At 45.8% G+C, this 16,476-nt stretch overlaps 1 protein-coding gene across 9 annotated transcripts in view; it reads right to left on the reverse strand.

The window, feature by feature from the left end:
* The window catches only part of BEND7 (BEN domain containing 7), an 82,573-nt gene that overhangs the window by 21,652 nt on the left and 44,445 nt on the right, over positions 1–16,476 (reverse strand). For all 9 annotated transcript variants that reach the window (XM_043563522.1, XM_043563527.1, XM_043563524.1 and 6 more), the window contains one exon: positions 15,940–16,165. In XM_043563522.1, coding sequence (XP_043419457.1) covers positions 15,940–16,165 — 226 coding nt within the window. The remainder of the gene's footprint in view (positions 1–15,939; positions 16,166–16,476) is intronic.

The raw sequence follows: 16,476 nt of genomic DNA on the forward strand, positions 1-16,476 counted from the left end.
CAGGTACTAGGAGGGAAAGGGAAAGAGCTAGAAGAAGGGCTGGCTGATGGTGTGGGGTGGGCCGATGCTCCATATCTTGGGGCAGGTGTTCCTGGCCTAGGGACTGGCTCTCTGCAGTGCAGGTACAAACTCTGATTTGACCAGACCACCCAGGGGTTCACGCCCGAGAAACCAGCTCACAATAACCAGACCTACAAGGGCCTGATGGATAAGCTCTGATGCAGCTAATTAATGTGTAAAGGGGGGAGGGGTTGTCTTTCCAGTATCTGAAGCATTTGATGTCACAACCCAGTGCTCTCACTTCTTGGAATCAAGATGTTGGAACGAAAAACTATGCAGAAGGTCTGAGTTGAACCAAAGGCAGCTGGATGGTGTGGGGCTGGCCAAGCTCAAGGACGCCTGTGGGAAACGGCCCACCCCAGCCCCCGCTGCCGAACTGGGCAGGGATGTTTCGTACCTGTGCCCTCCGCAGCACAGCCTGACCACAGCGGCGATGGGCACCTGACCTAAGGCTAAGCTGCAGACTGCACAAAAGGCTGAGCTCCTCAGAACAGCAAACAATGAGAGGATGAGGGCTTTAGCAATAGTAGGCAAAGCCGAGACCTCCCGGTGTTGAGTGGCCCCGACACACCTTGCAAACCGGAATTGTGGCAGGGGGGAGGCGACAGAAACCGGGCAGAGGACGCCGGTAAGGAGGAGGACGAAGCCGACTGCAGAGAGAAAGGAGCCAGAGAGAATGAGTGTCACCTGGGAGGAAGGCAGGCAGCGTGCAGGCAGGCTGTTTCTATCCTGCAGGCTCACAAAACAGCTTCTTCCTAAGGCAGCGATAGTAACACTGTGTTTTGAGACCAAAAGAGCCTTCCCGAAGAGAGCATTTTTTACCCCCTGGAGTAGAGCCTGATTCTTAGCCCACCGTCGATTACACGTGAATGACCACCGAACCCCTGCTCTTAACGATGACAAATTAGACAACCCAGCAAATTAGTAAAAATATATAGCTAGAAAGAAAACAGAGAATACGGAAAGCAAAGAGGTCTTGAAAGCAGCCAGACAGATAGGACGGTTTATCTATAAAAGAACAACGGACTCGGAGCAGACCCACAACAGCAACAAAATCTGGAAGACGGTGGCAGGTTTTCAAGTTGCCCTGCAGAAACAACCCTCAGTCCAGAACAGATTATCCCCCTAGACTCCACGTCCTTCGATACTGAGGGTGCCACAAAGAAACGTCCAGAACAGAAACTGAAATGATACACCACAGAGACCCTCATTCAAAGAATTGCTACAGGCTCTAGCCAAGGAGGAAGAGCTCCAAACACCCACCGGAAGCAGAGGGGAAGGGCGGGAGGGGACACAGGGAGGGAGGCCAGGAGCTGTAAGATACTAAGAGCTCGCGCAGTGCTAGACGAATGAAAGCTGGGTAGCGCAGGCTCAGAGGCAGACAAAAGACCAAGTGCAAACAGGTAAAGCGTGAGCTCAGTGTACAACTGAGAAGGGTTGACAATTCGTGTGAACGAAGAGGATGAGGTTAAAATGACTGACTGCCCAGGGAGAAAAGCAAATTAAATCCTTCCCTCACGTTTTAGGCAAAAGTAAATTCCAAGTGGATGAAAAAGATCTGAATATAAAAGATAAAACTTGGGCTGGGACAAAGAAGCAGAGAATACCATTCTATTATGGTCGGGAGAGTTTCTTAAAACGGGCACAGAAGAAACCACAAAGCACAAAGCAGTCCATCTGGCTGTTAAATCGAAACTTTGGTGTGACTGAAGAGGTCACACGCAAAGTTTTCACAGGCTAGAAAGTAAGAGAAGACAAACATCTGTAACACAGGCAACCGACAAAAGAATTCATAGAAGTCAATAAGAATACAACAGCCTAATGGAAAAAACAGGCAAAGGATGGACATTCACAGAGGCAAATAACCAAACGGTAGTAAATATGAAATGATGGTCAACCTTATTAATAATCAGGGAATCCACCACTGAGGCGCCATTTGAGACTGGGACAAATTCAAGTTTGTTAACACCACGTGTGGGCAAGAACGAGGAAAAATAGCATCTCTTTTACGTTGCTGGTGGATATATAAATGATATGTCACGTCAGAGAGCCATCCGACAACGCTTAATGAGGCTGAAGTTGCTCATACGCTGTGACTCCATTCCGCTCCCTGCGTGTCCCCTGGAGAAACTCCTACATGAGCCACAGGAAACACAAAGGTGACTGTTGCCATAGGCAACTGTGCACAAGAACCACCCTAACTGTCCCTTAGTAGAAAACTGGAGAAAAAAATTGCTTTCTTTGTATGGTTTCGCAGTTAAGATGAAAAAATGAGATTTATAATATACCGAGATGGATAAATCTTGGGGAAAAAAAGGACACAAATTGGCAAAAGTACAGTATGAGGCTGTGTATGTAGGTTCATAAATTCGTAAGACCATAGTCAAAGGGATTTCCGGACACACACCTCGGCAATAACGTAGAAAAACATAAATGGGAGAGATTCGCACCAACTTCAGGTTACTTGGAGCGGGAGGAAGACAGACAGGATATAGGAGGCAGAACGTTTTGATTTTTTAAAAAAATAAAGAAGGTGGGTACGAACTAAATATAACATCTGTTTTTAATCTCGGTGGGAAGGTGGAGAGAAAATGAATCTTGGAAAATGTCTTCAACACATTCACGATAAAGAGGAATACTATTATTCCCACTTCTGCTAACGGGGACAAATGCCAGCCTATGAAGGAATCAGAAAGTTTCTCCTAGGACAATGCCGTGACATCAATCCTGACCGGATCTCAGTCCACTGTTTCCATCCGCTCTCCCTCAGGGTCAGCCGGGAGAAGGCTTCGGCTTGCCTGCCTAAAAGCGTCAGTCCATCACCCCCCAGGTCTCGGCTGAGATGTGACCTTCCCAGGCAAGTCCCCGCCCCCCCCCCAACCCGCCCCGAGTTCGTTAACCCGTGGTTTTCAAAATAACAACGCTTAGCGATCACCGAGACGCCGTGCTCGGCAGGGGCAGAGATCACGGCTGTCTCGTGCGTGGCCGGCACAGGTCAGGCAGCAGTTGGTGACAGAATAAACCTGAGAATCATTTTGCTCTGGTCTGTGACTTAACTTGAAAGAAGTCAAGAATTCCTTCGGTAAACGGCCACAGGTCTTGAGATGACCCTGAGCCCTCGAAGTTCATTTCGGATTTCATTTAACAATGAGATTTAGCACAGTCCGTCAACTAAAGTGCCTAAAAACGAAATCTTTAACTCACACGTGAAGAAAATACAGTGAGGCCAACAATAACGTGTTTATTGATGAAATGAGAATATCCTACCGAATTATCTACGCCAGAGACTGTAGGGCAGTCAGCTGGTCGAGGAGAGCGAAACCTGACCATGCTGACCGTCAAATTGTTGGTCCCCTAGTGTCGATCCCTGTGCGGGGCCGTGATTTTCGGTTGGTTGTTGTAATGGAAAGGGAGGGCCCTAGCTATCCAGAAAATTGATTCCCAGTTATATTTATTTAATTCTCTAGGTTTGCTTCTGAGAATCTGGACTAACATGATGGAAGCATGGAATTTCTGAATTTCTGAACTGGGAGAGACTTTAAAAATTAGCCAATCCCCACCTTTTTTTTTTTTTTTTTTTTTTCCCAGAGGTCATGTTTCAAGACCTTCATGGCAGAATCAGGAGTAAATCTACACCCACAAGGCTCCTTTTCAGCACCCCCCAACTGGTGGGACTTTGAGGTCTGAGCCATCTTGTTTAATCACAGCGGTTCTCAAAGATTTGAGGCCACGGCAGTCTGGCGGAAAAGAACAATACTCTTGTCTTCCTTTTGCTACAATGGCATCTCTGTCTACAAGAAAGTGCCTTTAGTGGTTTCTCAAATTAAACAAAGTTAATTTTAAATTTACTTCGACTTAAGAGAGCCCTCAGCAGGGCTCATTTATAATACGGCTTGGTGGGAAATATGATTAACACTTTCCCCTGGCTTGCTGCTACAACACATGTTTGTTTAACATGTTTGCTATATTTCAACGGAATAAATTATATCTGCGAGATATTAAGGTCTGGATAATAACAAGTTCTGATGTCACGGTGTTTTACTATTTACTCCCTTTTCTGGGCAAAGAAGAATGTCTCAGAATCACAGATTTATAGAAATGCTACTTGGAAGGCATCTTGGAAATATGGAAGTCACTTATTTTACAGATCAGAGCCGAGAGGATCATCCGTTCAAAGAGTCAGGCAAGTGGCAGAAGGGCCACACGGACACCAGTGCTCCCTCTGCCTGAGCTCGGCCGCTCACAGCGCTTCTGTGTCTGTCCGCTCTGCACAGACGCGATGAGGAGAAGGTACGGCGTTCGCCTCTCCGTTTTTAAAGCTTGGGTTCCCTGCAGTAGGAACTTTCAAAGTCACTCCGTGAAGTCCAGAGTTCACGCCCTGAGCAGTAAGGCTGGCAGCTGTACTCACAGTCCTAGAGCCCATTAGGGCACGTTCCAGAAGTTCAGGTACCATTCTGTCCCTCGCCACCACTCAGGGACGGCCGAGGTATGAAGACAAGAGCAAGGAGCTAGGAGGGCAGTGGCAGCGACAGGGTCTCGCCTACGAGGATTCGGTCACCAGATCAACCCACTTGCCACCATCCCTGCCCCTCCCCCGCGTGGCCGACGTGTGGCGGTGTGACCTCAGGGTGACGACACTGGGCGTCAGGACTGGCCCGATGCCTCAGAGCGAGGCTTTCGTTCTCTGTTGTGTTTTAATGGTGACGACTCCCTCCTCATTGAGGTCAGTTATAGCAGAGTTGGGAGCTCATATTTTGAGGCTGTCGAAATAAAAGTTCTCAGAGTTCTCTCTGATCCTGTCCTTGGGGCGCCACGGTGCCATGATGCTGAGGGCCAAAAAACCACATGGATGGATAAGCATCCTTAGGTATCAAGAAGTCTTGAGATGGCCAAAGCAGGAAATGGCTTACCAGGCCTGCTTATCGCTTCCATTATTGGGTTTATTCAAATCATGGTCCCGTAATACCATTATTATACTTAACGTTTGGAAGAGAATTACTCTCCGGTGTGAATGGAAGCGTGACCCACTAGTCTCTCCACATTACCTACCATGGAGGCTGCTCTAGGACATTGAGCAACAATCAAGAGTTTTCAGAGCCTCTCCTGTCCAAACTGGGTTTAATATCCGGGATCACCTTGATGCAATCTGGCCGACTGCTGGGTACCACTCGATTTGTCTGTTGGTGTTTCTTTGCACCTTCAGACTTATATTCTGCCTTCTTTGATTTCAGCTGCCCTCCTCCGAGTCGTCATGGAGAAGCTGTGTCGTTATCCCATTATTCGTGCCCTGTGTCTATCCGATGTAGTGGAGTTGTATTTACATTTTTAAGAAGCCACGTTTTTCAGTGAAGAGAAATTGACCGCCTCATTCCTTCTGTCTCTCTTTCCTTTCTTCCTATATTCATTCATCATTAATTATGTGAGTGGCACTGTTTCATGTGACAAGGCATATGCAGAGCAAATACAGAACATGGTCTCTCCCCCACAGGGGCTTGCGGTCTCGTTGAGGAGACAAGATGCCCAAACATAAACAGGATGACCGCGTATCCTGATTTGTTCAGGACGGTTCAAAATGCCCGTTTTCCCGGTGAAATGGTTAAGAGGACCATTTTCACTCTCCAAAGTGTCATGGTCTGGGAAACAAATGACCCTGTCATCTTCCACATAAGCCATGAGTAGCAAAGTGAAGGGTTAAGCCTTGGTAACGTGTGCTCTAGGAATGCAGGGAAAACAGAAATCAGTGCAGGCTGGGACCTGGAGAAAATCTCGCGGTAGAGGTCATGCGAGGTGGCTAGACCGTGAAGAGCTGGATTCGTTCAGAGAGAAGGAGCAGAGCACCGCAGCCCTGGGAACACAGCGTAACTCACGGTCCACAAGGAGGACGGGATGCGTGAGAAACAGCGCCAGCACTGGGCTGGTCACCTGGTGGGAGGGAGCACTCAGACATGTAGTTGCAAGGAGAGAGAAACCCAGTGATGGCGAGTCTGGAAACGGCCGGAGTTTGCACTTGACGTCATGGGCAAAGAGGGGCTGGGTGGGGAAACGTCAGGAAATTTTGTTTTACAAGGTGTTACTTGGTCACATCCTAATACAGCATGCACTCGAGGGGGAAACGCAGGGCGGGAAGGATATTTACAGAGGTTTTTGCGGAGCGTCAAGGACGAGGTGATGCCCAGCTGGATCAGGAGGGCTTCAGAGAAGCGGAAGACCAGGGGCGAGGGAGCAAGGACAAAAAGAACCGGCAGGGCTGGGTTAGGACGGGGATTAGCGGCAAAGGCAAAAAGGCACTGATGAGGATTCCGAGCTTTCAGAGGTAGCAAGCAGAATGTAGGCACCTCCGGGGAGTTCTGTTAGAAGCCCTGTGCCACCGTTCAGGCTGTGGGGGTAGGAGGGGCACACGTGACTCTTTCAAAAAAAGGCCAGGCCGGGCCCCAAGCCCTGCGATTGAGCTGGAATGTTCTGCGTGTCTTAGTCCCCACCGTCTCCGGTCTCACTCGCTCCTGACTTCTGTGCACATTTCTAATTAGGAGCGGCCCTCACTGAGCTGCACATGGCTAGGCTGATGGTGTGGGTGGTGAGGAAGAGGTGCGGGGGGAGGTAGTTAAGGAATACTGGATTTACTCGGTGATCAAAGGAAGGGGTTGAGGAGGGGAGGCTAAGGTTCTGAGAGATACCAGGAGCCGGCCATAGAGAAGCGTCAGAATCGAACCAAGAGCCAGATGCAGGAAAGACAGAGCCTGGAAACACAGTGTAACGGGAGACTTGAGTGTAGGGGTGCAGCCCCTGGGAAGACTGGGCTGCTTCCAAGAGGCAACACCTCTCTCTTCTAAGGGCGCTTTTAACGGGACAGACACAGCCACGCTTGCTTTTATACAAAGATGTCTTAAAGGCAGGCAAAATCGATGACAGCGCTCGGTTCAATTTCAAGTGAAGGTCGATGGATTTTCAAGGGGTTTTCTTAATGGAAGCTAACTTATTCTTAGTTTTTTTCTTTTCCTTTGTTGGTTTGTTTGTTTTTTGGGTGGGCTTACCATCAGTCCACAATACTGCAGCGACTGTATGCATTCCATGATCATTTGCATACGCACTTCTAGGGCAGAAATTCAAGTGAGTATCAATTCCTGCGTCTCTCAGATTTTTGAGGCACACCTCATATGAGATCGTCAATGACCATTCATGCAACTGAACTGAAACATTTGCCAGATTATGGGCACCAACTATAGGCCCAGGAGAAAAGTGATGAGGACCGTAATTTCACCAATTCTGGACTTCTTATGCAATTCTGCTTCCCCACGACGGGAAAGAAAACAGAGATGTGGCATTACATTGTGACGCTGGCGGGAGGGGTGGGGAGGCGTCTGAGATCAGCCAGTCTGTTGCGGGATCCACGGAAAAAGGAGATGGGCTATACAGAAAACACTGCTTTCTATTTCCCGGGCCCTGGCTGGCCCGTACGGTGCCACTGTGCAAACCGGGAAGGCACCCCTTCCTTGTGACATTCTTACTTGAATCTGCCAGAAAACTGTCATAATAAGTACGCAAGTCGACAATGTCAACAACGGGAAGGGGGTCCCCGTAACCCTGTGCAACCCACAAGGACACTGGAGTGGCCCTGTTTGTGCTACAGAAACTGATCTCTCTTGACAGGAGGCTGTCTTTGTCAACCCCAGCAGGGGTGTTAAAACGCAGGTTTTGTAAGAATTCGGTGACTGGGAGTCAGAGCTGAATCCCTGCAAGTTAACCTACAACTGGTTCCTGCCCATTACGTGAGAGGCTGGATAAAGACCCCAAAAGCCATGACCTTCTTAACAGATCTCCCCACACCTCTATTTGTGCCTTACGTGGCAAGCAAAAGGATGTGTAATTTTGAGGAGGGTGAGATTCCTTTTTGAGTTTATGGAAGACCAGGGACAAAGCAGGAACAGACTTTTGACTTGCTGTGGCCCCAATCCCCCAAATTCTGCTTCATCAGGTCCGGGATGTTGCCTTCGGAAGCTCAGGAAGAAGCTTTAAAAAGCAGCTTCTGCTTGAAACCCACCACGCCCCCCCCCAGGGGGGGGGGTAAACTGGCGTTCATCCGGGGCCCATTTCACTGGCTTTTATATTTATATTCACGCAGTTAAATGCTTCCAGGTAAACAAACAGGTTGGTGAGGACTCAAGGCCCATCAACTTGAACAGACTTCAAAGAGTTCTGGAGGCGGAAGGCTTTCACCCATGTTTTATTTAACGTAAACTTCATTAAACCTATTCTGTAGTCAACTTTTTCATCCCTTTGCACGGGACACACTTCCCATCCTGTAAAGTCTGGTTCAGAGTCACCTATTGTGTGAGGCCTTCTCTTCCATGGCTGGCTGTCCTCTGTGCTTTCTCCCTCCATTCAGGAACAGGCACTTTGACGCTCATTTTATTCTGCCTTGGGGGACAGTTCTGTGTGCGTGGCTCACTGCTGACTCACTGCGTCTGAAGGTCAGAGGCCATGCCTTACTCAGCCGTAAATCACACGTTCCTGGCTCACAGCGGGTGGGCACCAAGGTGGGGGCCCGTTAACAGAGCTTTCACGCCTGCTGATGATTTCTGCGTTTGCGAGGTTAATGATACTGAGAAGGTTTTAGTTGTTCTCATGACTTATCCGGGCGTGGAGAAGCAGCAAGGATGATGTTTTTTGGTGTCAAATGTTTGGTGAAGAAGCTGGCGAAGTAAGTGCTCTAAACCTGCGGCCCAGGAGACTGGCCGGGAACTTGCCCACAAGGGAGGCCACGCTTTCTTCAAGCCTTTAAGAGGGAAAACTATACAGCATTTGTTCTGGGATCCAGATGTTCGAGTCGTGCTGAAGTCTGGAGAGGCCTTTCGCCCGCCTTGGTAAACTAGGCAGTTTTTCAGGGAAGTCCTGGTGAGGTACTACAGGCATGTCTGAAACGAGGACCTTGCACAACACAGCCGGCACGAATAACGTCGAACCCCAGAGGTTTAAAAGGATGAGAGGCGTCGACACGCGCTATCGTCTCACTTGTTACAGGAGACGAGCGGGGCAGCCTTCAGAAAAAGGGCTGTTCTTAAGGAACAGAGGAAGGAGACGGTTTCCCAGGAGGGCTGTCCTATGTTAGAATCGGCCATCAGCATCAGGAGCTCGAGGGCTCAGATTCTCCAAGGGTCGTGTCAAACCATCTGCCTTGTTCAAAGGCAGATTCCTGGGACTACCCTACACCTACTGAAAGAGTCTCCGAGGATGGGACCCAGAAATCTGAATTTTGAACCGACACTTCAGGTAATCCTGATGCACACTAAAATACGAGACCCGCCATGGAAGGGGTTGAACGTACAGAGCTCTACACATAGAATGGCTAAGATTCAATACCACCTACTTGTCACGGGGCCTCCATAAAGAGTGGGGAAAAATAATCAACAACTGTGTAAGAGTCACAAAGCCGAGAGACGGGCTGTGTGTGTGAGAGAATTATAGACTTGTTACGTATTATTTTGCTGTTATACATTATGCAGCGTATCCTGTTTTAAGCTGATCTGATATGTCAAAATACGAACAGATAAATTAACAAACGATGATTTATCTTCCAAAAGGATTCCTGAATTAAAGCATTCATCAGTTGGTTTCAACTGCCAAACAGTGCAGCTAAAATTTAATTTACAGGCAACTTTGAAAAATTACTTACGTGCAGCGTGACTTTCAAGCTCTTTCTTTGTGGTCCTGTATGCTGCAAGAGTCTGAGCCGTGACTCTTTTCCTTGGGGAAGGGATCACACTTCTGTTCTCCTCCCTAGCACGATGGGACCGACGATCACTAGCTTCCGGGGAAGACCTGCCTAGAAGCTAGAGAGTAAATTGAGGTAAAGCTACCCTTTTACCTAGAAATTCACTCTGAATGTGCTTTGCGTACACAGTGACTGACTGAGTCGTTTTAGATGATTAGTATGGTGAGTTTCCTAGGGGAATTTATAAAGAATCCAAAATTCTGCATTTTGAGATGGAAATTTAAAGTTGGGATACCTTTTCTTTTTTCCTCCCAGATACTCCGAAGCAATGAGCTGTGCTAAACAGTGGCTTTGGAGCCAGACAGGCCTGGGGTTAAATCTCAGCCCTATCACTTCCTGTGTATCTTTAAGTTAAGGAAGCTGACTTGACTTCTCACAGCCTCAGTTTCCTCTCGTGTCAATGAAGAGCATATCACCAGCGCTGTTAGGATATTCAAGCCCAAGCAGACGTTCCCTCCCTGGTCTTCCAGAAAGTTCTCAGGATACACACAACTTACTGTCAAGAAATGAATGATAGAGTGGACATAAATTCTACCCCAACCATGTTAATTTACATCCCTGTGAGGTCAAACTGAAAACAGAATGGTGACAACATACAATAAAAACGGAAGGTGAAAGTATTGTGACAGGACTCACACAGACCCCACAGGTCCCCAGAGTTGCTGGAATAAGACGCGAGCTTTTGGTGGTCGGCTGGGCAGAGCCTTTGAAGGGGTGATGCCGACAGTGGTCGGGCTCTCTAACCCTGTTAGAGGCACAGTTCAGTTTCTGGAGGGGCACCAACCAAGAGCTCCCTTCCTTCGCAGGGAGGTTCTGACCCCTGCGGACCATCGGCGCTGACTACCCTCCAGGGGAGCCACAGTTTGGGCTGCACACGGGGGTTGCACGGAGTAAACAAAGTAAACTAAGTAAGCAGTCGACCAGGTCTTTCACTTGACAGGTGCACATAATTTCCTTTGAATGCAAGAAGATTCAAGAATCTAGCAGAGTTTGATAGTAATAAAACTTTCTCAACTAATCACTATGAAGCTGAATTAAAAACCCTAACCCGGGTTCTAAAAACCGCTCCACTGCGGGGCGCCTGGGTGGCTCAGTCAGTTAAGCATCCAACTTGGGCCCGGGTCATGATCTCGCAGTTCATGGGTTCGAGCCCCACGTCGGGCTCTGGGATGACAACTCGGAGCCTAGAGCCTGCTTGGGATTCTGTGTCTCCCTCTCTTTCTGCCCCCCCCCCCACCCCCTGCTTCCACTGTGTGTGTCTCTCTTTCAAAAATAGGTAAACATTTAAAAAATTATTACAAATTGCTTCACTCCAACTATGTCTTCTGAAGAGCACCAGATCTGAGGATTGTATCAGTATTCAAATAACTCTCACTAAGGCACACCGCATGGTTTCCTGGCATCTGATATCAAGAATTAGCTGGTCTTGAGCAGGTGTAGCATGAAGTGAGGACAGCATACCTGGGTACTGACCTCCATTCTATATCCTGGTCATGAAATCACTTCTGAATTAAATTCAAGATACTAAACCATCCTTGGCACTAAAATCTAAGACTCCTCATAATAAGATCGTAAGTTGCTTCTTTCCAGAGTTAGACTCAAAGTGCTCAGGTGATTGTTTCTCATTCAAGACCCTTTCATCATCAATACCTTGCATCATATTTATACGTGAATTTCTAATGAATTACCAGAAAGTGTTAACTACCATAAAACAGAGGAAAATATGTCAAAAATGTGATCTCTACAAAGAGGCTTATGTTTTATTTTCAAGATACTGTCAGGGGGAATATTAATTACCACTACAAAGAGCTTAATTAATAATCCCACAATAAATTCTTCTTCAGCCCATTTCTGTTCTTATTATAAGCGTTTTACAGATTTTTGTTTGTCTCCCCCCCCCACTGCTGCTTTAACCAACATAGTGACTTCATTTGAAACAAAGTCAGCATCTGCTGTTATTTTTAGTTCCAATATTTTATAAAATTGAGCAGTCTTGTATATTCCAAGTTGCAGGACTTTTGAAACTAATACAGTATTGGTGCACTATCCCCTAAAGGATAGAGGAAGAAAGACAATACTTCATATCTATAAAATTTTGTTAAAGTATGTGGTAGGGGCACCTGGGTGGCTCAGTCGGTTGGGTGTCCGACTCAGGTCGTGATCTCATGGTTCGTGAGCTCGAGTCCTTCATCAGGCTCTGTGCTGACGGCTCAGAGCCTGGAGCCTGCTTCGGATTCTGTGTCTCCCTCTCTCTCTGCCCCTCCCCTGCTCACGCTCTGACTCTCTCTCTAAAAAATAAACATTAAAAAAAAATTTTTTTTTAAAGTAAGCGGCAGACACCAACGGTAACATGAGTAGCTTTGCTGCTATTGTGTACAAAGAAACCATTTTATCACTTTCCCAGATTACTCAGATTCAAAAGACTTGGGCTGGGGGAAGTAAATTTCCCCTTTTATCTCTACCAATAAGTAGCAAGAAAAACCGGGTAGAGTAACCTTCAATTACTAGCTGCTTTCAAAAACCACTTTATATCGTAATATGTGGGTTAATAAACTTGCAGCTAAAGGAAAAAAATATCAAAGGAATTAAGGAAATTAAGGAAGAAAGTATCAAAGAATTAAGAGAGTTGTACCCAAATTTATACTGAACTTTGGTCCCCCCCCCCTTTTTTTTGCTTTCATTGGCATTTTATTAAAACTGGGAGAAATTTATAACATTTTTGATATCTATCATTTCAGATTGGTTGGGAGAAGACATAAGGATGGGTATTTAGTACCAGAACTATTAGGTCAATGAATTAGGGCCAAAGTCAAGATGAAAAATAAAAACTCACCCAACATGTACTGATGGAAACCCTACTATATGTAAAGCTCTCAGTGAGGCACAAAAGGTAATGAAACATATTTAAGATTACAGCTTGTCCTCAAGATGCTTACAAGAAATTATCAGAATAAATCAGGCAAAGATGTTGGCTGACCAGTATACACAGAATGTCCTTGTTAAGAAAGACAAATCGGATACTATACCCATATTGTGAACAAAGATTTTAGGAAAAAAAAAAGAGTGTAGGAATGTATGCAATAAGTTCTGAAGAGTGGGACTATGGAGGCCTTTTAGCTTTCTATACGTTTTTATGGTTTGGATTTTTTACAAGCAAGTACTATTTTTGTACCCAGGGGGAAAGTCTAGATCAAAATATATGTTTATGAGTAAATCCTGCAAGGAAACAAGTGAATATACAATATTTGTTGACTTAAGTTGGTGGCTTATGGTTGGGTTTCTGTCCATTTAAAAACATTTTTTTTTTTCAACGTTTATTTATTTTTGGGACAGAGAGAGACAGAGCATGAACGGGGGAGGGGCAGAGAGAGAGGGAGACACAGAATCGGAAACAGGCTCCAGGCTCTGAGCCATCAGCCCAGAGCCCGATGCGGGGCTCGAACTCCCGGACCGCGAGATCGTGACCTGGCTGAAGTCGGACGCTTAACCGACTGCGCCACCCAGGCGCCCCAGGTTTCTGTCCATTTTAAAGTGTTTTTGTTGTTTCAATAGAATTTTAATGCCAGATTTAATTCAACAAAACAGTGTATGGAAAACTTAAGGTCTTTGATTTGAATAATCTGCTTTATTGAGTATGAGGAGCAGAAGCCTTATTATCCTTTTTAAAAAAATGCTTATTTATTTTTGAGAGAAAGAGAAAAAGAGAGAGGGGAGGAATGAGCATGAGCAGGGAAGGGGCAGAGAGAGGGAGACACAGAATCTGAAGCGGGCTCCAGGCTCTGAGCTGTCAGCATGGAGCCCGATGCAGGTCTCGAACTCACGAACCTCGAGATCATGACCTGAGCCGAAGTCGGTCGCTTAACCGACTGAGCCACCCAGATGGCCCACCTTGTTACCATTTTTATTTCTAGCTAAAGAGTAGGGCTGTGAAGGAAATTAAGGCATGTTCTCTATTTCTCTGTGCAATACACTTTTTCAAACTATTGTATGATGTCCAGTCTCAACTGAAAATGGCAGAAGCAACCCCTATCACTCTACTTGTAATGACATGTTTCATTACCATCTAGTATTAAGGTAACTCCTCTATTGTCATTTCAAGTGGGACACGGTCATTTACAGTTCCCTCATTTCCAAATACTTGCATACTGTTAATACACTGTCCTGAAAAGAAGGAAATTAAAACAATTCCTAGCTACATTTCAATGTGTTTAAAAGCTTCGGCCTAAAAAGCGTCATCAGCCTGACCCTCATGTTTCTAGAAGGCTCCAAACATATTAAATGGAAATGAGACCCTTCTCAACTTTAGCTGGTCTCAGTTACATCACTGACCATTCTTCAAATTCTGTAATCTTGTTTTTAGTGGCACTTCAGCCTGAATCATCCTTTTCAGAAATGACAGGGATTGTAATGTCTCTGTAGCTTTTCTTATTTCATACAAATCAACTGTCACTTTAAGTGACAAAACTCTGTTGGAGGATGATAAATTTTCTGTTACTGAAGGCTTACGTCCTTCCGGCCACCAACAAAGGCTGTTTGGTACTTGCTAACTCTGTTTAGAAAAAATCACAGTATTTTGTAAAGTTAATTGTGGGTTTCCAAGTATCCTTAAAGCGCTATTAAATTCATTTACTCATTTTGCAAGATAACAGGAAGCAGAAGTGAGGCAGGAAGGCTCTCTGGGTCCAGTCCCAGCCCACAAGCCACGTGAGGCCGGGACTGAGCAGTAAAGAATCCTTATCAGCGATTCCGGCGTAAATTAAGGCCTGATCCTCAAATTCCACTTTCATGGTAGCTGTGTTCATATTTGAGAATTCATTTACATTAAAAAAAAATAACATTTAAATATTTCTATTACCTGAAATTACATGTATCAGAGTCCTATCCACGGACATTTTAAAGTTAAGAAATAGGTCTATGATGTGGAACTGGATGTAAATGAACTCATACTTGCACCTGCCTGGCTGCTGTGACGCAGTGGAATTCAGGCACCTGTTCATGAGCGCTAAGGGGGGGCGGGGAGACTCATGGTTTTCTCTGCATGTAGCTGGCATGACTGCATACACAACCAGAGGGAGCAGAGCAGGCCAGGGATGTGTGGAGGGACATGGGATCTGCCTTCAGAGTGGGGTCATTGACATTTAAAGTGTCTTTAGAAGGGCGCCTGGGTGGCCTAGTCGGTTGAGCATCCAGCTTCAACTCAGGTCATGGTCTTGCGGTTCGTGAGTTCGAGCCCAACATCGGCTCGCTCCTGTCCATGCAGAGTCCACTTCGGATCCTCTGTCCGCCCCTCCTTCCCTCCCCTGCTCATGCTCTGTCTCTCAAAAATAAATAAAACAAAAAAATGTTAATGTTCGTTAAAACTTCCTCACTGAGCCTTATTGGAAAATAAATAAATAAATAAATAAATAAATAAATAGTCTTTACAAGCAATGACCTCATAAAGCAACTTCCAAACTTGGGAGAGAACTGTTTTCAAAAAAGCATCAGAGCCTTATTCTTATTTATAACTAACAATTTAGGTCAAAATCATATTCTGGTGAAGTTCTTTTTTTTTTTTAAATTTTTTTTAACATTTATTTATTTTTTTGAGACAGAGAGAGACAGAGCATGAACGGGGGAGGGTCAGAGAGAGAGGGAGACACAGAATCTGAAACAGGCTCCAGGCTCTGAGCTGTCAGCACAGAGTCCGATGCGGGGCTCGAACTCACGGACCGCGAGATCGTGACCTGAGCCAAAGTCGACGCTTAACCGACTGAGCCACCCAGGCGCCCCTCTGGTGAAGTTCTTAGTTAGAAACTACTACAAAGAAAGATACTTTCATGTTAAGAGACAATGAAGAAAAACACTTCTTTTTGGTTCTGCAGCAGATCAAACTGGCTCTGAAATGATGATTTTTAACAAGCCAACATCACCCTTGAAATACCAAAATCTAGTGATACTTGGGGTGGTGAGTGTCAGAGGTCATACCGGAAAGCCACACCGGTGGGTGAAAACTGCCAAGGGCAAATTCAATTCGCTTCCAGTTAGCTGAGTACAATTTCAGCTGCGTCTTTATGAAAAGAAGGCAAAGCTCAACCAAGAACCCATAAAATGAAATGATGCAGACCAACCTTTTATTGCACCCACAATATTTTGGTCTAGTCCTTTCCGGTTGTCGTTGAGTCCTCTTTTCCTCTTCCCGTTGGGTAAGGAGTTAGCCAAAGTCTTGTCGTCGAAAAATGCACACACCAGCTTTCTAAACAGAAGGCTTCCTGAGCGAGTGTAGTTTGACAATATAGAGTCCAGCTGTGATTTAGGCATGAACACATCAAAGCCTTCAGCAAGTTGCACTTCTGGCTACCAAAAAGAACATAAATATTTCATTAAAAGCAACATTTGAAGCGTGTGCCTTTGGGCATATGTGCAACAGAAGAACATCACTAGCTACTGAAGTGTCCATACCCTGCATACGATATGGTTTTGGCTTTTGTGTGCCAGTATTTGCGACTTATAAAACCAGTGACTAGTTATTACAAAATACGATGCTCTAACTCCAGCATTAAGTCTCTTCGAAAGCAACGGAGAGGAGCATGCTGAAAATGCATTCTTGTCTCCGAAAACAGTCAAGAGAAAGAGGATCATCACAAACTCCTGTAATTGTAGAGCTA

The sequence above is a fragment of the Prionailurus bengalensis genome, chromosome B4, assembly GCF_016509475.1.
Source record: "Prionailurus bengalensis isolate Pbe53 chromosome B4, Fcat_Pben_1.1_paternal_pri, whole genome shotgun sequence".
Classification (NCBI taxonomy): domain Eukaryota; kingdom Metazoa; phylum Chordata; class Mammalia; order Carnivora; family Felidae; genus Prionailurus; species Prionailurus bengalensis.